At 33.6% G+C, this 21165-nt stretch overlaps 2 protein-coding genes across 2 annotated transcripts; one reads left to right on the top strand and one right to left on the bottom strand.

Annotated features, from left to right (window-relative positions):
- Positions 1 to 418: 418 nt before the first annotated feature.
- Positions 419 to 10288, bottom strand: LOC130630662 (echinoderm microtubule-associated protein-like 6). The gene is made up of 16 exons (XM_057444238.1): positions 10184 to 10288; positions 7533 to 8310; positions 6690 to 6975; positions 6359 to 6545; positions 6148 to 6253; positions 5721 to 5814; positions 5495 to 5595; positions 4692 to 4906; positions 3835 to 4068; positions 3503 to 3701; positions 2988 to 3080; positions 2771 to 2899; positions 2343 to 2486; positions 1858 to 1979; positions 1575 to 1731; positions 419 to 1346 (listed from the first exon to the last, which is right to left on the bottom strand). The coding sequence occupies exons 2-16, from the start codon at positions 8266 to 8268 to the stop codon at positions 1252 to 1254; spliced, it is 2898 nt and encodes a 965-aa protein (XP_057300221.1). The 5' UTR covers positions 8269 to 8310; positions 10184 to 10288; the 3' UTR covers positions 419 to 1251.
- A 5216-nt stretch (positions 10289 to 15504) lies between these two features.
- LOC130630661 (protein rolling stone-like) lies at positions 15505 to 18141 on the top strand. The gene is made up of 2 exons (XM_057444237.1): positions 15505 to 16188; positions 17141 to 18141. Exons 1-2 carry the CDS (start codon positions 16117 to 16119, stop codon positions 17870 to 17872), a joined length of 804 nt encoding a protein of 267 aa, XP_057300220.1. The 5' UTR covers positions 15505 to 16116; the 3' UTR covers positions 17873 to 18141.
- Positions 18142 to 21165: the final 3024 nt, after the last annotated feature.

Raw genomic sequence — 21165 nt, forward strand, 5'->3', positions numbered from 1 at the left:
TTAACTAACGAATGGATAATTAGTTTTCATATATTAGATCCACTTATTCGCAGAATTATGGTTTAATTCACCCTCGTCCCCAGGGATTTTTGCCTTCTTGATATGAGGGTTGACGTCGTCTACTCTCATATCAAAAAGACAAAAAAAACCTGGGGACGAGGGTGGGTTTATTTAAATTTTCAAATTCTTTATTCGCGAAAGAACATCCAGCAGAACTGTGCATCGCTGAACAACGAACTCAAACAACCAAGCAACTTCTTTTCATTCCCCAATTTGTAATATATTGATGTCATAAGTTATCGCGAGTCGCCTTTTTGTTGGTTTCCAATGACTTTCTGTTCCTGATTTTCTTTCGTTGATGTAAAGCTGTTTGCCCAAACGTATATCGTAGTCACACGTGTTAAACGCAAAAAATAAGTTTTTTCGGCGAATTTAAATACATTTATATACAAGTATAAATAAAACCAACTCAAGTTCCATATTGTATTTTACAATAAAATACGCAGTGCGTTTTCTAAAAAGTTATTCTAAAAAATTAGATATATGACTTTATTAGACGTTATGAAGGCTTCACGTGCAAAATTAAAAAGAATCGCTTGGAATCAATAAATTTAGGATATTGGATAATTACCACTGGTCAGTGAAAACATTTCGTTACGTAAAACCATCTTACGAAACAAAGCTTTGAGGTTATTTGCAAAAATAAATACAAAACAACAGGGAAATAGTAACAGATGGCATCACAGTGTAAACTGTGCTTTATGCTAAAAACTAAACATTGGGCAAACTTGTTTCACTTGTGCTTAAGAAATAGTTTGCTCCTACACTACATATATTATACAAGAAAATTTGTTAAAGTAAAAAAAAAATTGGTAAATATAAAAGAAAATTAAAAAATCATATGCTAAATAAATTAAAATGATATTAAAACATTAAAACTTGCGCTAAATTTTATACGCGCAAATAGATTTCTTTAAGCTGCGAGAAAATGAATACGAGCAAAAATTAGTACGAAAAAGTTAACTTTATGAATTCATAATAAGAAAAGATTTTGGTAAAACTTTTAGAAGATACACCTAAAGAAATTTAAAATAAAAATTCCCCTCAAAAAATTGATTACAACGCTACCTGGTTTCCATGCCACCATAACTTGAAAAATTCTTTTAATTAAATATTTTCATATATACATCTTCGTAAAACTTTGTACATATTAGTCAGCTTAAATTCGTGTATTTTTAACACCGCATCGAACTAATCCCAAGTCGCCTTCGTCTTCGTCATCGGATCTTTGATTGGACCTGTCGGCTTAAACGTCGGTTGAACGAACTTTTCTGGTTCATCTTCTTCTGCAAAATAAACACAGTTGTTTAGAACACTATTAATGGCACTCCTTATAAAACATGACACTTTAAGGAGATAAAAAAGTTTGCTGCAAAAATCGGAGTCGGATTTCTAATTCCAATACTGCTGATATTCTTTCTTATCGCTTTAGTAACATATCATTTAAAAGTATCTTTCAGGTTCCCCTCCCAGACTGGTCCCTAGCCACCTAAACAAATTTAAAGACATCTTACCTTCAGCAAAATCTTGACCAGCTGGAACCCGTTCCCATAGCAACAATGTCGCATCCATTCCTCCAGTCGAAAGAAGGTATTTATCATTGCACGTCCATCGTACATTGGTCACGTGACTACAGTGTCCCTTGTAAGAGCGATACTTTGCACCACGTAACTAAAACAAAAGATAAGTTTTTACAACATCTCATTTTGTTTTAAAAAAGTTTTTTTTTATAAAGAACATGTAACATATATCAAATTCAAAAAATCCAACGAAAATTTAAAGAAATATCCAACATACCAAAACGGGAAAACGGAATAACTTGACTAATCCGAAATCATCACCAGTAGCAACGTATTTGTAATCCTTCGTTCGACATGTTGTGTTTACATCTGTGACGTCTGTCATTGGTGGATATATACCTAAAATGGTGGAAGTCAAATTATGAATTTGCTCGAATGAAGTGTTCGTATAAAATCGATAAATATGCAAACGGCTGAAAAATAACTTTGCCTTCAGAATAAATTGTAGAATATTACACGAACTTGAAACATCTGCGACTACAGTCAAAAATTAAAAAAGATTTAACCAATAACAAAATTTAAAGCCATCTACCGAAGTGACACTTTGGTTAGCTTAAATACTATGCGCGGACATATACTCGCTGGAATCTAGCATCTTAATATTTTGGTTTAATTGACAACTCGGTTTCTTTGTGATACGAAAAATGGCTCGATTGACAACTCGGTTTGCTTTTTTGTGACTCAAAATACATTTTTTTTTACCTTTCACGGTTGGACCAATCACACAAGTGAACGTCGACCAATCAGATCTTATGACAGCATCTGTACCCATGGTCTTTCTCGTACCAGATGGAACTTCAAACAACAAATGTTCACGAGCGCCAGAATTCGTTTGTATTAGACGACCTTAAAGGTGAAATTTAAACACATTATCTAACGTGGTTTACAGCTATAACTAATAATACTTTTGACAAACGGCAACAATACTAGAGCATTTGAGTTTTTTAGTCTTTTATTTCAGCCCTCTATAAATATAAACCATAAGAAAACAAATGGCTCTGAATTATCAGACTTTCCCGGAATTTGCAACTATTCAAAAGTTTGGTCTCACTTAATCAAAAAATCCCAGAAAGTTTTGATTTTTGAAAAAATGTCGTTAGTTATGTTTCAAAAAACTACAAATGACATACCGTGGATGTCCCAATCAAAATGCGTAAGATAACTCGAGTTGCCACGACAGACGCAACGTTTTTTGCCTTTCTTGACGTGATAAATATCCAACATATTATCATGTGACGCGACACCTAGGTATGTGCCGTCTAAATGTACAAAACAAGAGAAGTCACAAACAAGCAAAACAATCGAAAGATACAGAATGAATGGAGTGATTGGTTCTAATAAGCCTACCGGGAGAGAACTTGATATCGGAGATCTCCTCCGCACGGTCTTTTGTTAACACGAGCGTTTTTAACGTTTTAGAATCTATTATCATGAAGCTTCCTAAAAAGCAAAAAAAAATAATCAGAAATTAAATCATTGGATGAATAAGCATCGGGTATATTAAGTAGATAAACATTCGAATCTTTGAACAATGCATCTCGTAAAAACTTGCTTTGCTATTAGAAGTTACGCAGTTCAATCTCGCAAAATCTCGATATATTTTGCGACAGAAAAGCAAATCATGTTTATCTTCGCGTGTTTCTACTTGTATTGTCAAATTCTCTCTTAAAGATGTTTCAATGAAAAAGCGGCATTGCTTCCTACAAAACAACTTAAAGTTACGTATTAAACGTACGCAAAAGTTTAGCTCGCGACAAAAATTTTCCTGACTTATTCGCTTAAAGTTTATGCTCCTAAAGGATTGCGCTCACAGAAGTATCTAACCACAACAATAATCATAAATAAACATTGGGACTATTTACCATCATTCAAACCAACCGCCATAGTTTCTCCATTTGGGTGGTACGCAACACATCTTCCACCCTTCTTCAACACTGCCACCTTTTTCATGCAATGTTCATTGATGTTCCATATACGCAATGTTTTATCGTCACTCACCGTTGCACATTCCAGTTCGAAAGGATGGACAGCTAATCCCCAAAGTTCACCTTCTCCATGACCCTGCATAAATAAAGTTTGAATTAAGAACTTGATGGTACCGAAAAAAGATTTATTCCAAATATGTTGTTACCAAAGAAAACACAAAAACAAAATACCAGATTGTTTACAAAACGAGCAAATGATATTTTATTACCTGTAAAATCATTTCCATGGATCCATCATAGTGTATTTGTATGATTTCGTCATTACCTGTGCCCACCAAAACATTTCCTTCATCAGTATGTATAGACCGAATAGCTGGACAATCATTCAGAAGAATTGTACCAGTAGGAAATTGTGAAGTTTCAATTTTAAACGCGCGAAGGGGTTGACTGAAAGACTCGCCCCATATTACCACGACGCCATCTTTGCCTCCTGTCACGAAGCCCTGGGTAAAGAAAAAATAATAAATACACACAGGAAGGCTGTTGCTATTGTAGTTAGATTCTTGAAAAAACAATGTGAAGAAATAACAAACATAAATTTTTGTTCTTTACAAAAAGTAAGTTGACCATCATTTTGCTCTATCCGATTGAGAAGAAAAAGAAAAAAATATCTAACACAATAATAGCATTATATGTTTCTCTTATGTGTTTCAACAGTCAGTCTTCTAGGCACGTGTACCTTTTAGAATTTGATGAGACCTTTTTTGAAAAAAAATGAGAAGCTTTGATGACTTTTTTTCCATTTTTATTTAAAGAAATTGGGAATATTTGAGGAGATTTTAGAGGCAGCGTGTTAGGAGGAAATTATCGCTGTACCCATAAATCATTTCTATGCATTTTGAAAATAAAAACCTGATCTTGTAAAACTTAAATTGAGGAGACTTGAGGGTAAAGTTGTTAAAAAAGTTTCTTTTATTTTATAACTTTTCGAGTTTTGCGTTTCGTTCCAATCTAGCATAAGTATTTTATGAAATTTTGCCACTGATCATTACAGAACTCGTGTTAAAAAAAAGCTTCTGAAGTTATTAACACCGGAAAGAACAATTGCAAAAAAAGATCAGTCTACCTTCTCTTGTGATTGCAAGATGGCAAACATGGCATACACTGGCCCCTTGTGTGCAGGTATTGCTTTCCTGTATGTGCTTCCTTGCCATACATATACTTCACCAGACGCAGCTCCAGTGTAGCACAAATCTTCACGCTGTGAATGACAGATACATAACATATCAGTTAATTCGCCTGCTTTACCAAATGTTGTCGTTCTCTTCTCAATCTTGTTACCTAAAATAAATTATGCCTGTCATAATAAATTATGCCTGTCATAATAAATAAAGCCTGCCCAGTCGAAACTTTTTACATAGGCAACACACAACATATGATTTGAAGTTAAAGACAAAGCAATGTTGGGATTACCATCGTTTTTAAGCACTGAAATAAAGACACGAAAAATGATTTATACAGGATAAGAAGTTGTTACAAATTATATGTTATAAAGGATGACACATTTTTTAGCTTCAAAAATTCCATCTGATCTTATGACATCGTTATCGATGATGTTAAGCTCGCCACAAAAAGTTACACTAGATAAAAACTTTACACAGTTTATAATTCCGATGGTATCTTGACTGAAGCAGAGTTTCAAACTTTAATAATGGCCTTATCTTCAATATCAAGTAAAACTGTAATGTCAGCATTTGCAATGACATCACAAGTTCCTGTATTTCAAAATTCCCACCCTCAAACATATTAAGAACTAAAATATATTTCCAAAAAATTAAACCTTTGATGATTTTCATTTTTAAAAATATTTTTCTTGTTAGAGCCACTTTAATATTAAAAGGTAACAATTTTTGTTTTAATTTTTTCTACCGTTTAAAGTCCAAAACTTGATATGTTTAACACCAACAGACACCAACTTGTTGACATCGTATGGATTCCACTCGAGGTTGTAAATAACATCTTTATGACCTCTACAAGAAGATCAAGAGGAAATATAAATTTAAGAAAACCTTTCGAACTCTCTGTGCACTTTAACAGCCTAACCACAAAGTATGTTGCAGTGTTTGCACAGACAGAAACGCTACCATGATATTACCTTGTTGAGGCGAGTTTTTCTTCCTTCTTCCAGTTCCAGATACAAATACAATGATCATCATCCAAACCAACATCAGCTAATTTTTCACCGTCACCTAAAAAAATGATGTCCATAGTTCATCAAATATTCTCCCTACTTTATATACACTTTTGTTGGAAACAAAAGTAGTAGGTAGTAGGTGGTGTCAACCTTATTTCCCACTTATTTTCGTATACCTACCCTATTTCTAAAAAAGTCATCACTTAAAACCTGAACTAAAGCCCTTCCCTTTTTAGTTATTATTTCCGACTATGTATAGTAACATTTTATTTTTTAATCTAAGAAAGAAAGCAATCAGTATATCATGAGAGAAGCTGATGTCATTATCATCTCAAAACCACTTACATATCAGAGCCAGATTATAAACATATACAAATCTATATTTTACCTGAGAAATCAACACAGATGATTCCACGTTTGTGAAATCCTCTCAGAACAGCCACACATTTCATTGACACGATGTCCCAAACATGAGTACATGGATTTCTTCCAATCTAAACATTAAAATCGTATGCAATAAACTTAGATTTAAAAAACAAAAATCGCAAAAACCCTCTGTTTCACATGAACCTGATACAGAATTCAACATTCACACTTACTTGGCCAGTCGCAATGAAATCTTGTTCGTCATGAACTGTAAGACAAAGGATATCATCATCGTGTCCCAGATAAAACCGTTGCTCGTGTGTTTGTTGATTGTAAACAACTCCAACAGCTGCAGTATGGAAAACAATTTCGTTGGATTGTGTATAGAACACATTGTTACACGCATTGTAGCCATGATAACTAAAAAGTGATTTAAACATGTTTACATTGATAGTTGCATACAGCTTAATACACAAAATTCATTTTAAAGGCAAACACCTGGACCAAGGTGAATCACACAAAGAGTATTCCATCATAATCTATAAGAGAAAGAACTGTGCTTACCCAAATGCAAACTTCAACTGTAATCCTTCAGATGGTTTTTTAGCAGATTTTTCGGGATTTGCTAGTGCTAATTCAACCCTTTCGTTTCTTCTTGGAGATATGGCTCCATCACCTCGAGGTGATAGAGATCCCATAAAGTAATGTCCTGTGATGGCACTGCGAAATGGACATTTGCCGGATGGATGTTGTAGTGTCAGGCAATCTTCACAATTTAAAGTTTCTCTGTATTTTGCTGATGTGGCACCTGCAAACATTTCTTCATCAATATAAGACCAATCTGTTTCCCCTGTAAGTGATTTTAAAAATTGAATTATGACATTCATCCTAATCTTTTGTAAGCTTTTCATGACAGCAAGTAATTGAAATTATCATGAATGGTTTATATAGAACTTTTAATAACTAAAATTGCTTTTGTATGCATTTTCAAAAACTAAAACAATTTCTTAGTAACATCAAAATATGTAAGTTACATGTTTTTATGATTCCCCCTATCATGAAACAATATAATCACATTCATATTTTATGTTACTTTTCTTCCAAGAAAATGCAATTTTTACACTTGTTTCTATAAATTTTGAATAATACAATGATTTACTAATTTCCTGTAATAAGGTAATGTGATTTTTGGAGAATTACTTGCAATATATATGATTTTACATGTTGTTTTGTTTCAAATGGGCACTCGTTACTTCTGTAAACTCCATTTATTAGGGTTAAGTTTTATAATAGTTAGTGTATTTTTAATAAATCTTTAAATTATTGTCCCTGGAAACATATATATACTTTTCGAACTTTCTTAAAATTAATCCCAGCATGCAAAAAAAACATGGAACAAAAACTGACCTTGTGAAGAGGCCATCCTTCTATAGGCTTTATCATATCTCCACCAAGCTGTAACATCTTTTGATTCTTTGTATATCCACAGAATAACTCTGCTGTAGCTTGTAAAACTAGAAATACGTCCAGGACAAACAGTACCAATGATTGATACGTATAACATATAACAATCTAACCATGTTAAAATGTCTCTCTTAAGTATTTCAGTAGCCTGGTCATTTGTACTTGCATGACCTAATAATATAGCTATTTGACTAAAATTGATAAAATTTCCAGATAAAACTAATTTTTCAAATTCAGCAGAAATATTTGGTTCTAGTGGTCCAATGTTTCTCTGATGTTTTCGTGTAGGAGTTTGTAACAAACTTTTACGTGTAGCTTTTCCACTTCCCACCCTCATATTTTGATGCTTTCTGTTATTTTCAAAAACGTCGTTAAAATTATTATTTGAGGTATTACTAACACCTAAGGCGTTCATTGAATCCTTTAAACTAAAACTAGATTTTCCATTCCTCATGTGTTGTGAATTAACCATAGAACGATTTGGACTTGGAGTGTATCTGAAACCAAAGTCATCATCATCTTCATCATCTGATTCATACAAGAATGATTTTGTTGGTGCAACTTCACTGGTGGGAGGCTTTATCATATTGGTATAAGCTGGTTTAATCTGCTTCCCTTTTGCAGCAGAGGTGCCCTTTACTGGACCAGTGGACCTCACGGTGGTTCTCCTTTTAGACATTGTTGCGAATTATTGTACAATCAGCATATTATACTATAATCTCTAAATGTAAAATGAATAAAATTTTAAGTGACTTAAAAACAAAATTATTACTATATATATATATACTTACTTACATCATCAGGTATGTGAATACCTGATGATGTAAGTATACTTACGAAAAGCTTTGTTTTAATTTAACAAAATACACATATATATTTTAGACATGTCTTATTAATATACATTTACTATGGCGAAAAAGAAACTACTCAAAATAATTAATAGTTTGTTCTAAACTAGTATCTCCAAAAAAAGGCAAAACATTTCATTGAAATTTACATGTTCTTATAGCATGGGCATGTTTTGAAAACGCTGCATTCATAACGGCAATATTGCTTATGCAATGCAAGTTATGGTTTACACAGAAGAGAAATACAGCGAACAAGTGTGTATATATAAATACATAATATTTTCAGCCTGTGTTTATGAACAGTGCTGAAATGGATTCAATAGAAATATTACTTGCAGCCTATAGAAGAGAAAAGAAATAACCACAAGTAAAAAATAATATTGTTAGATTTAGAGAGAATTATATATAAGGGAACTTATATTTTGGAATGTTCTTGGCTTATGGCAAAAAAAATTACTCAGGTTGTTTTAGTTGTTTAACCAATGATTTGAGGTTTAACCCAAACCTTATAAAAAAGATGTGTATATATTCCCTGTTGTTGAAAAACCTTTTTCTCCTACAAGCCTCTTTTAAACTTAATTTTTTCACAAAAAGCAGAGGACATGCAATATTTCAAACCTCAACATTACCTCCCCTGGCCCTACAGAACCACAACTTTACATGATCAATTATATATAACTTTCCTCAGTCTCCTGACAAAGATGATGTTTTCTTGGTTAATTTTTAGCTCTCCTTTATCAATGCGAGGTACCCTGACTCCTCACATTACATTAGGAAATTATCATAAAGGTTTATCTTGATGTCTAGATATAAAAATAAGACAACAGGCTCTGGGAAAGGGATAGTAATCTGACAACCTACAGTAGTGCATTGAATTACAATGATAGCTATAGATAGATAGATAGATAGATAGATAGATAGATGTGCATATTTTACATGGCTAGCCTCACAAATATCGAGGGATATACCCTGTCTATTATTTCCAGGAGGGGCCATGGCGTAGATGGAGAGTCCTAGAGTATTTAATGCTCATTTTGAGCTACGCGACCCAATTAGAGCCCGCGCTCTACTAGACAACTCCCGGCAACATCCAACGGCCCACACAGTGTGCCATCTTCCCAATTTCCCTCACATGGCTTGGGTTAACCCGGGGCTATGGTAACATTCACTCGCCCATGTTGAATCACCGTCAAGAGGAATCGAACCCCAGTCTCCCGCACAGAGTACGAGAGCTATAACCACTAATCTACGGCGCCACAACAAATAAACAATTTAAAATCGTAAAAGCTGGTGTAGCTATAGCTAGCTAGCAATATACACCTTTTTGAGTGTTTACAATTTCTGCGCTGAGCTCTTCCCGAAGCAGAAAGATGCATAAGCGTGCTGAAAGATGGTCTTTTCAGCTCAATTCTTTCTACGGAAACATTTTAGAGGCTTTAAACTATTATCTTACTACAACATTCAAAAAGGTCTACAGACGGTAGGTCTGAGTTTAAACCTGCAAGAATGTTAGCCTTTGTATAGCCTGGATAGATAGCTAAACTTTCACTCAACTTGAATTCCTCCCTTAAAAAAAGAGTGCTAATCACACTTGTACAAAATTGTCAAGTCACCATAACGTCACACGACATTTTAAACATTTGCATCTTTCTAAAAGTCAAATTTTATACAAATCGAAACAATAAGCCATTTCTAAAATAACCTGAACAATATATACTTTTAGGGTTTACCTACAGTATTCCTTACCTTTACCCATTTCCATAATGTTTTCCTGTTGTTATGTTTACATTCATTCTCCGCGATACAGCATCTACCATCTTGAATAGAATGTTTTTAATAAATCATGCCTCCTTTGCACAAACCCAAAATGGTACTTCCTAGTATAAGGCGGTAAAATGGTTAAAACAATCCGTGTCACTTCGAATTCGCAATTGTTTTGTCCCCAACTCAGGTTATATGTCCCCAACTCAGGTTATATATATATATATATATATATATATATATATATATATATATATATATATATATATATATATATATATATATATATATATATATATATATATATATATATATATATATATATATATATATATATATATATATATATATATATATATATATATATATATATATATATATATATATATATATATATATATATATATATATATATATATATATATATATATATATATATATATATATATATATATATATATATATATATATATATATATATATATATATATATATATATATATATATATATATATATATATATATATATATATATATAAAACAAACTGGGACACGCTTATGCAAAAAGCACAATCAGGTATGCTAAAGAATTCAAAACTTAAACGTTGTCTCGAGGGATGAAATGAATTGGTCCCGTTTTCACATTTAAAAGGACATCGACAAAACTAAAGGTATAATTATACGAGGCAAGTTCAAACAGTATAGTGGCGTTAAGTCTTGTTAATACACACATCAGAAAGATTTACCAAGGTTGACAATATGCTTAGCATATGTTTAAAAATTGCCCTATTTGAGCCTGAATATGCTTATTAAAAACATGTAGGTAGGCCCGTTATGTTTTTAAGTTAAAGAGACGTAAGACTTTTAAATATTTACAGATATTCTACCTAAAATCGTCGTTTTTCGTCACAAAAGCGTCAAATAGCCAATGCTCCAAAGCTTATAGACTGCATAATCGCTACTTTTGTACACACATATGTCAGGTAGACTGCGTTTAAAACTTGTTAGTTGCATTATCTAGGACGATCTCTAGGACACAAATAAATAACGTACGTCGAAGTAGTTTTTCTTGTTTGTAAAAAATATGGGGAATTCATTAAATGAATTTTGCTTCCATTCGTAACTGTGTTACATGAGTACTGCTTAGTATTACTTTAACTGTGTTACCACTACACCGCTGTCGCTCAATGATTGTACTTGGAGTACCAAAAGAAGAGACACAGCCTAAAGAAAAAAGAATCGTGTTTGCAGACACAATACTAACTCACACATGGCGAATGATTATACTTATTACATAAAACGTTGATTTGTAGCATCAACTTGGTTAGCATGCCCATACATGTATTCATATTTGTAAGCAGTAAAATCTAGTTTTTAAGTAACTTAGTACAAGTAATATATAGAGATAGTGTCTCAAATAATTGTCTAGGCATACTATCTGATCTAGTAACCTTCTTCATCTATTTGTGCAGGTTATGTGCTGGTTGCATTGTTATTGATGAAAGCACAAGTTTATTTTCAGCGTGGCTTGTTAGTTATCTTGTTTATGACCCAATCCTTTCTCATTCTCGTTTACAACCTCGTTCTCATGGCATTTTGCCTTGTTGATGAAGCTGACCACTCCTCAATAACAGCTTAGAAGCCACAAGACCCTGGGGGCGAGGTTTTCTCGTTCACTAATATTATTCAACTTTTGTCCTTTGACGGTTTCGGTACCTAATTGTCATAATAATTTTTACTCGTCAAACTTTCTTCCTCGCACTGCTCGTCTGTGGAACTCAATACCATGCAGTCTTAGGTGCAAAATATAGGCCCCTCTCCAGTTTATTACTTTTAAGACAGACAGAAGAATTTTTCGTATTATTATAAGAGACTTGTCAATAAGTCGTTTATACGTACTTATCGAAGTACTTCTTTTTCAAAGTCCAAATTATTATTTGGTTCAGACAATAGGTAAATATTTGCCAGCAAAGCAAGCTCATTTGGGTGAACACGGAGTTTTTAGCAGGTATTTTAATAATCGTGTTGCTTTTTGTTGGGCCTTTTCTATTTATCTTGTGGCAATAGTTATCAACGCAAATAATTAGGTTCAATATTAGATTGCTTGTGTGTAACATGTGTAGTTGTTCTGATGCAGGAACTTTTACTTGTTGGGTTATAAAGCTCATTGTTCACTATGGTTTAATTTTTTTAACTTACGTTAGCCCAAGTGAGACCGTGATAACAAAAATTAACTCACAAAATTAACCCGAAGTAACTCGCGTTACGCCACGTTAACCCTATAGCGAGAACCAAGTTTAACGAAGGACTGGGTGAAAATTCCGAGTGTTCAAAACAAGTCAGTTATACGAAGTTTCAACCCAATACCACATGCAAATGGTCAAAGAGGCATTTTCTATCTTCCAACATCGCACTTTACCATTGCAGTGCTGCGCATTTTTGAAAAGATCCTTCTTTTCTCAGGAGACAACTAATTAGGTCCTCGAAATTTAAGCTGCGCTATTTTTCTAAAGACGAAGTCTAGCCCAGTTCATCCCCGGAGCATTTTTCATGATAACTTGGTCCACAAAAGTTACGACGCTTCAACTGTGCTTTGCTTGCTTAATTTTATTTCGAGCTCTATTTATGGCTATTTCGGAGAGCCTTCTTGTAAGGGAAAAATGAGTTCCAATTAATTTTCGACATTTTGTTTCGATTTCTTACGTCAAACCGTCAAACAAAGCAACCTGACAAAATAATGCTGATTAATATGATTAATTGAAAGTTCATCTACGTGCCGTTGCTACCTACGACCTTTTATATACGAACTCCATTACTTATTACGCAAGATAAAATAACATCATTTAATACGCTATATCCGCCCCAATGCACATTTAAGCTGTGGCGTCACTACCTGGAGATCAGTAGCAGTGTCCAATGCTTTGTTACCTGTGACAACGAGGCTTGACTGTGACAACGAGGCTTTGTTAACCGTGACAACGAGGCTTGACTGTGACAACGAGGCCTTGTCAACCGTGACAACGAGTCTTGACCGTGACAACGAAGCAAAGGAATCATTAATTTGTAGTCCTTTTTTACGTCGATCTTTTATTTTGTCATTTTCTTATTGTCATCATTTGTAATTTAGACATGTTACATAATTTAGGGTCATGAATGTTAAGGGCTGCTCATAAACTTTTTTTCGCTTTTAGTTAAATGCTTTATCATGCAAGTGAGCACGGAAACCAGCCGGTAGCTTCAAAACATGGAAAGTTCTAACACCCATAGAGCACCAGTCGGTTTATTAGACAATGTTGTTCCTACACTGAGCCTTTCAATTATTCTTAAACAAGAATGAATACTGAGTAATCATAAAATTATGAAATTATGGGAAGCATGGCTGCATAATTAATATCCAATGATGGTTACATATTTAGTATCCAATAATAGCTGCATAATTAGTATCCAATGACGCTTGCATAATTAGTATAACTTGATGGTTACAGCACAAGAATTACGTAAAAACAAATTTTGCCCTGCACATTTGTCAATGCGTTTCTGTTTCATTACGAAAACCGTGGGCTTGCTGACTACTCTGATGAGTTTAAACCAATATTGTATGTAGGGCCCGCACTCTTTCTAAAGTTTATACTAATTATTTCGCGTTCTATTCAATACATTCACAATTCACTGTCCGTGTTGCGTAAAAGTTGTATTGTCTAGTGAATTTACGCAAGTAATTGAAGTCTATAATATTTATGTCATTAGCGGCATTTATTTAAAAGTAGCTTTTCACTTCTTCCATTTTCTTTTAACGGAGGAAGGTTTAAAACTTTGAAAAAGCTGCAATAACTTCTATTCAAATTTCACAACGCTACAAGTTTCAGTTCCAAATGGTTACTAAAATCAAGTTTATCGATCAGTACGTGCATACCCAAGCATTTTAATACCCAAGCTTTTTAATACCCAGGCTTTTTTTGCAAGCTGGTAAGCGTACATATATATATTACTTGATGTCTATTTTACAATTTTGTAAAAACAGCCTTATATTTTTCATTGTAGTTTGAACCCTTTTTCTCGAATTTGTTACGAACATCTAAAGTAAAAGTGTTCATGGTGCTTCTGACATTACATTTTATAGGCTTTTATAGGATTTTATTTTGCATAATTTGGACACGTGATTAATTCGATTTCCCGATTTTGTCAGATTTGGTTCGAAAATCAGAAAAACCTGGATTTTCGGGCAATTTTTGGCATTTTTTTATGTGATTCACGTAAAAACCGGAATAAATGTTAGGTAATTCTTATTTAGCTTTCAGAAACTTCAAACAGAATGCAAAAATTCGCTCTGGAACAAAAGTAATTAAATTTTAAGCAGATAGTGGCATTTCTAACAAATTTTAAGCTTTTGATGATGTCACAGAAAATGTGCTTTTTTACTCGATTCTCCAACCATCCATTCTCCACCCATCCATCAATTTTATGGTCACTTTTTAGGGAAGACTTAAAAAAAAAGTATCCACAACTTTTCGAAACTAGCCTGACCGAATTTGACAAAACACTTAAAAAATAAGTCTATAATGCGAGCAATACGTTTGAATTAAGTTGAACAACCCTATGAAAAGTTATTGAGGGGGGGGGGGATTCCGCTCCCCCCTACCCCCCCCCCCAAAAAAAAAATAGGGTGTTCTGGTAATTCATTCGTCACCACAGTTTAAATATGCAAATTCAGTTTGATTTATATAAGCTCAAGCGTTTTTTTCTTAGTACATGTTTTGCTTATGTTTGTATTCCATATTTATGTTAGTATGCCATCATTAATTAAATGAGTTGAAAATATTTTTTCACAAAAACGTTCATGCTTTAATTTTTATAACAACTGTTTTTAAATCCATCACCAAAATGGTTAAAAAGACAAGAGTAATCAAATTTCTTCAATTTCTTGGTCAAACTATCTATCTATTGATACTAGATTCAAATTCAAAGATGTAATATTTAAAACTTCCTGTGGAGGCATGGTCGAAATTAAGTTCAAATTGATCACATTCGTTTGCGTAAAAAACCGCCTCAGTCAAACAATCTATTGATTCTAGATCCAAATGCATAATTTGTATCCAAGAATGACTGCCAAATTAGTACTCAATGATGGCTGCATGATTAGTACTTAATGAGTCATAATTACTTAAAATGTCTAAACAACATTGAAAATAACAGCACGTAAAAGACGTTATTTGTTGCGTGGACACTGATTAGTTTCCGACTACTCAGAGATAAAAGACAACCCGTATTACACATAACTTTTATTGAAAAGTAAGGTCAGAAGAAAGAACTGTGATGACCGAAGCGCTGGTATAAAATATTTTCATTCATTTTTTAGCTGTTCATGGTATTTGATTGTTTTGCTGTAATTTTTAGATATTTTTGTTTTTTTCCTTCTCATACCATTAAAACACGAAAAGACATTTTGTTGATCATAACATTAAGTCGGTTTTCTTAGAAACATTGTTGTTTGAATACTGATGACTGTATAATGTATATATTATTCATAACGCAGTGTGAGTTCCTCAAAGGAGTGAGAGGAGCCCACGCTCCACCACTATTTTCAACAGAGCTCAGGGGAATATCTCCGTATCTCCGTGGATGCACTTCGATTTCCATGGTCATCAACGACAATGCAAAAACATAAAAACGCCTTTGAGACGAGCTTAGACCTGACATCTTTTCCTAGCTTTCATGATGCGTGACCTCGTTTTGATACTACAACTGCAATCCACACCAACTTAACAATACATCAATTATTTTTAAAAATTGTGTTCTCATTTATAATTTAGAAACATATTTAAACTATATATAATTTATAAATACTGCTGTTAGAAAATAAAAAAGAAAAGAAACTCGAACTTCTGACAGCGAAGATAGATCACGTTATTGATGTCAACATGAAGCAAGAGTTTCAGTGCAGTCACATTTTACTGAGATATCATGTGCTATCAGAATTTCACAAGCCAATCGTAAGTATTGTATCCTTGTTTCGAATTTCTTGCTGATCTCAGCAGTTTTATAGAGCATAAAATCTAAAAGTAATATTCTTAAACATTTGCTCTCTGTCGCAGTAGTCCTGAAGTTTTTCCTCCATCATTGGAGCTTACAAATTTATTTTCTATCATGTTAGAGGTGAAGAACAGTTTATAAACTTGTAATTTCTTCTGTTACAAATAATACTAATCGAATTTTATGCTTTGAAAAATAATTTCGTCTCTTTTGTTCCTCCCTCTCTAAAAAGCCCGCCTATATTTCTAAAGATTGAAACACTACTCTCGCGTCGTCAGATATAGAGTAACGATATTTGTATTTCGAGAGAAACATTTAACTGTTTCAATTAGGCGAAAGTCCTTGACTGAAAACGTGTGCCCTTCGCAAACTATAATTTTTATCTGAGTCTCGTGGTACTTAATGATAGGGTATATCTCGGTCTATTTAATTCTTAATATTTTGGAAATATATTAATGAACTTATTCTTCTCATTTTGTGAGACAACAATACAAAAACGTTTTATGTTCCACGTAAGTGGGTCCGTAAAATCAGTAAATACAGAAGTTGAAAGTCTCTGATCAGTGCAATAAATTATGTAGTTGATCTCACTAATTTCGAGAGATATCCAATTGTTTCCAGAAATAGTTTCGAGTCTTTAAAGTTCCTATTTTAGTAAGAGAGATTTCTGTTATGAAGTAAAATACACATACGATGAAGAGTACACCAATGACGAATTGCCGTTAAAAACAAACTGATTTTACGTTGAAAGAGAGTTGTAACGTGATATCATGTTGTGATTACTCCCTTTTCTTCGTAACAAAATACCATTAAAAATTGCAAAATTGACCGACCACCAATCTCCAGTATTTATTATGTTTTGTGCATGGTGTGATTTCCATAATGGTGAGCTCCCTTTGTCTTATTTTTTAGTGGCCGATCATTAAACCTATCCTGCTCACCCTTCTTCGTTGTGTGTTTGCCATCTACCTTATCGTTTTCATGACTATCAGTATTGCATGGGATCATAAATCACCACGATGGTTAACATTTGCAACAAGTTGGAACTACATCCTGGTGTTGTTATACTTTGTGTATGCATTCTTCATATCTGTGTTTCTTCCCTCAAAAGATGAACCTTCAGTTTCAATGTCTGCTCTTCAAAACGGCAATTCCATCGACATCGAAGACAGTCGACGAATTGGTGATAATTTACCCATCAGCGTGAAAATATTCTGGGTTTTTTTCAACATCGCTCTGACTTTATGTACCAGTGTTGTGTTGATATACTGGGTACTTCTGCACGACTATAACACTAATTTAAAAGCTGACTTAGACACCTATTTGAACTTTGACCGCCATGGCATCAATTTAGTACTACTGATTATTGACTTCTGGTTTCATCATATACCTCTTCGATTTCTTCACTTTGTTTATCCGCTTCTTGTATCACTTATATATCTTGTTTTTAACGTAGTGTATTGGGCCATCACAGATGAACTAATCTATAGCGCAATTGATTGGGATAATGATTTAGGAATGGCGATTGGTTATTCGATAGGTAACCTGGTGCTGATTATTATTGCGCATTTTCTTTGGTACTGGATCAATCAAGGTAAACGAAAGATCAGGAAAGCTCAACAGGAAGCACATTACGTGGCGTGATACATCAAGATTCCACTATGTTGCGGACAATAGAGACTATTCAGAACGAGACGTCTATCCTTTTTAATACCTTTTTATCCCCAAGAGAGTAAATTTTCCAATGTCTGGAAAACAACTGATGTTTCTATATTTTCTGATATCAATTATTTATTATTTAATAATTTTTTAAATTCTTGTTATTTATTTATTTATTTATTTGTTAATCCAAGTTACATATCATATCTACAATAAAAATTTTTACATCACCTAACAACTTGTAATGTCTAACATATTCTCATGAGCTGCAATATGTCCCTTAACTATATTGTCAAAAAGCTTTCAAAGCATCCAAAGGATTTTTCATTAATTCACAGCGGAATATTTTGATCATTTTCAAACTCAAAAGAAAAGTTCCCTCTAGAGTTGCAAATGCGTCTCAAAGGAAAATGGATTTTTTGTCTTCATCTATGATTGTGTTCTATAACAATGGCCCACGATAACTTTCATATATTTACGAATGTTAAAAAAGTATATTTTAGACGTTTACAATAAGAAAAAAATATTTGAATTGACTATGAAACGTATTGAGACAGGAAGAGCATGATTCGATACAAACAATACGAATGGGTGCAAAATTTTAAAGCTGAAAGGTTTGAAGAAATTCAAAAGTGGACGTAATGACAGTTACTATGTCAAGTCAGCGAAGTTGTCCGGATAGATGTGGAGGTAGATATGAGAAAGATTTTGCGTTGAAATCAAGGATTCTGGCTTTTGGGTAAAAAAAAAATTCCGTCGCACATAATTATCTTCAAAGTTAAGAAATTTTCTCAGCCATTTTTAGATAACGCAGATACTTTTTTATTACAAAAAAACTTTCGCAAAAAAAGTCTTCATCGCCTCAGAATAAAACGTTAAGAGCAAGAAGTTTCAAATATGTGTTTTTTAACCAAAAGAAATTTTGGTACTAAAACCACGAACACGCTTTTTGAGAATAGTTGAAAGAGGTAATAAGAATGTATTGTAAAGAAATCACATACTTATGTTATCATCTCACTAAATATACCATTTTTGTATTTGCATCTCTATTGTGCAAATAAAATGGCTTTCCAAATTGAAAATAAATAAATAAAACAAATTTAACCCTAGGGCGGTCCGTTTGGGAAAAAGCCCAATTTTGACACAACTTTTATTCCTACTTCAATTGACTCAAGAATAAAAGGGAACTAGATGCTCACTTCAGACTTATTTGATAGAAAAAGACCTAAACGTTTTTTGGCATCTAGAAATTTGCGCCCTGGCGTCCGTCAGGGAGGCGCTGGCCTGTTGACTTTAGTTTAACGTAAGAGCGAATTGCGAGTATTAGATTTGTAGCAAATGCATTGGGCGCACGCTAAGTAGGTGTGCCGTGACACAAAACTGCGTTTCGGTGAATTTGCGCTGCTTTGTTGGCCCGTAACATGAGCAACAATCTCGGATTTGGCAAAGTTTTCGGAGAGATTTGTTGAATGAATTATTGATTTTGTACGGCCAAAATTTCACAACAAAGCGCTTTTAAACTCTGTCTTTCTTTTCAAAGGGCAGTGTTTTGGTCTTACTACCAGATCTGAGCAAAATCAGTTCGTTGAAATTGCTTGTGACTCAGCTGGGCAGCCTTTAAAACGACAGTGGCTGTCCTGTATATATACGGGATCTGCACCACAAGGGTTAAATACGAATAATTTCTTTGTGCCAAGAAATATGGCGTAATGCAAAATTTATCGTCACAATGAATTTATTTGGACTTAAGAAAAGTGAGGAACCCTCTAAAATGTGTGATACCTTGGAGGAAAGAAATGCAGATACAATTCTCCTAGGTAAAACGCACTCCAAGTTTTATAGCGTAAAATTGCGTCGGAAAAGAAATATGTTAATAAGTTGGAACAACCGTGTTAAGTCTGAAGAGTAAGAAGGGGTTCAAATAAAAAAATCGAACAATCCAGTTTTAACTTTAAATTTGCAACTTCCTCAAAAATAATCCTGAATTATTGTGAAACTTCTTTTTTGATTTTCTATATCTTACCATTTTGATGCACATGCAGGTAGTATAGTTGATAGTCAATTCTTTTGCATCCAATTTGATTTAGATAAATGGATTAAAGAGAGCAAGTTACAATAATGTAAAAAAAAACCTTTCGAAACTCACTCTATGTTGTCGTCCGATTAAACAAAATGCGTTGGCAATTTTGAACAGGTATTTAGAAAACGACACTTTTCCCGTATAATTGTAGTACAAATACAGAGCATATGTATCTATTAAATTAATGCCTAACAAATCTTGTTGATATTGGGTTATAGAAGGCAACAGCAATATCATATTTATTTTTAAAAAGAATGACATTATTTCCTTCAATTAGCGCCGCCCTTTAATAAGCGCCCCCTTTTAAGAACAAATATTTTATTAGCGCTGCCTTCTAATTAGTGCCGCCTTTTAATTAACATGTACGCCTTACCACTGCCATGGTAAGCCCATACAAAATTGTTTTTCTAAATACATTAATACCAACAAATTACGCAACTTTTTAATTTCAAATTTGAACAATCTTTGTACCCACCATAAACAAAATATTTTGAGCACAAGCGCGTTCACAACTTGCATTTACTTGCACTATCGCTCGCTATAATTACTAATTTTACCTAAGCTTCTGAACAGAAGGCTACGGAGCGATATTCGTGATAAGGTTGAGGATAGGAGCATTTAACCCATAAATATTAGAGTTTGCGAGATGTTATTAATGCAATAATAACCGGTTACCCCGGGCTGTACAGCAAAATATCGCCCGAGGTCTAAGTGCCGATCAAGCTTGCGAGGTCGGTGCAATGACTGAGGGCGATATTTTCGGTGCAGCACGCGGTAATCGGTTATTATTGTATTTGTTAACCGTCAAGTTAGATAAAAACATAAAATAAGAATTTTAGTTTAGTTAATAATATAATTCACTACTTTTGTTACACTACTTTTGTTAACACGCGAGGTCAAAATTCGAAACAGTCCTGTCTAAAAACAAACATTCTATTTAGAATTCGAAAGTCCCTATAGAACAAAACTTTGTAAACAAAACATTACGATGTTTGACACGTACAGAATAATGTGTAAAGATAAATGCGCAGCTTAAGTATAGTTATACAACGAATATTGAAGTAATTTTTTTTAACTAGCTAGCTAGCCAAGAATAACATGGGCTTCAACGAGTTTTATATTGCCTCGGTTAACAATGTCTTGCAGTAGTTATAACTTTCTCACCTCATGTTTCTGGAGTATCGCGGGGATGGTAAGG

This window comes from Hydractinia symbiolongicarpus, chromosome 2 (assembly GCF_029227915.1).
Source record: "Hydractinia symbiolongicarpus strain clone_291-10 chromosome 2, HSymV2.1, whole genome shotgun sequence".
Taxonomy (NCBI): domain Eukaryota; kingdom Metazoa; phylum Cnidaria; class Hydrozoa; order Anthoathecata; family Hydractiniidae; genus Hydractinia; species Hydractinia symbiolongicarpus.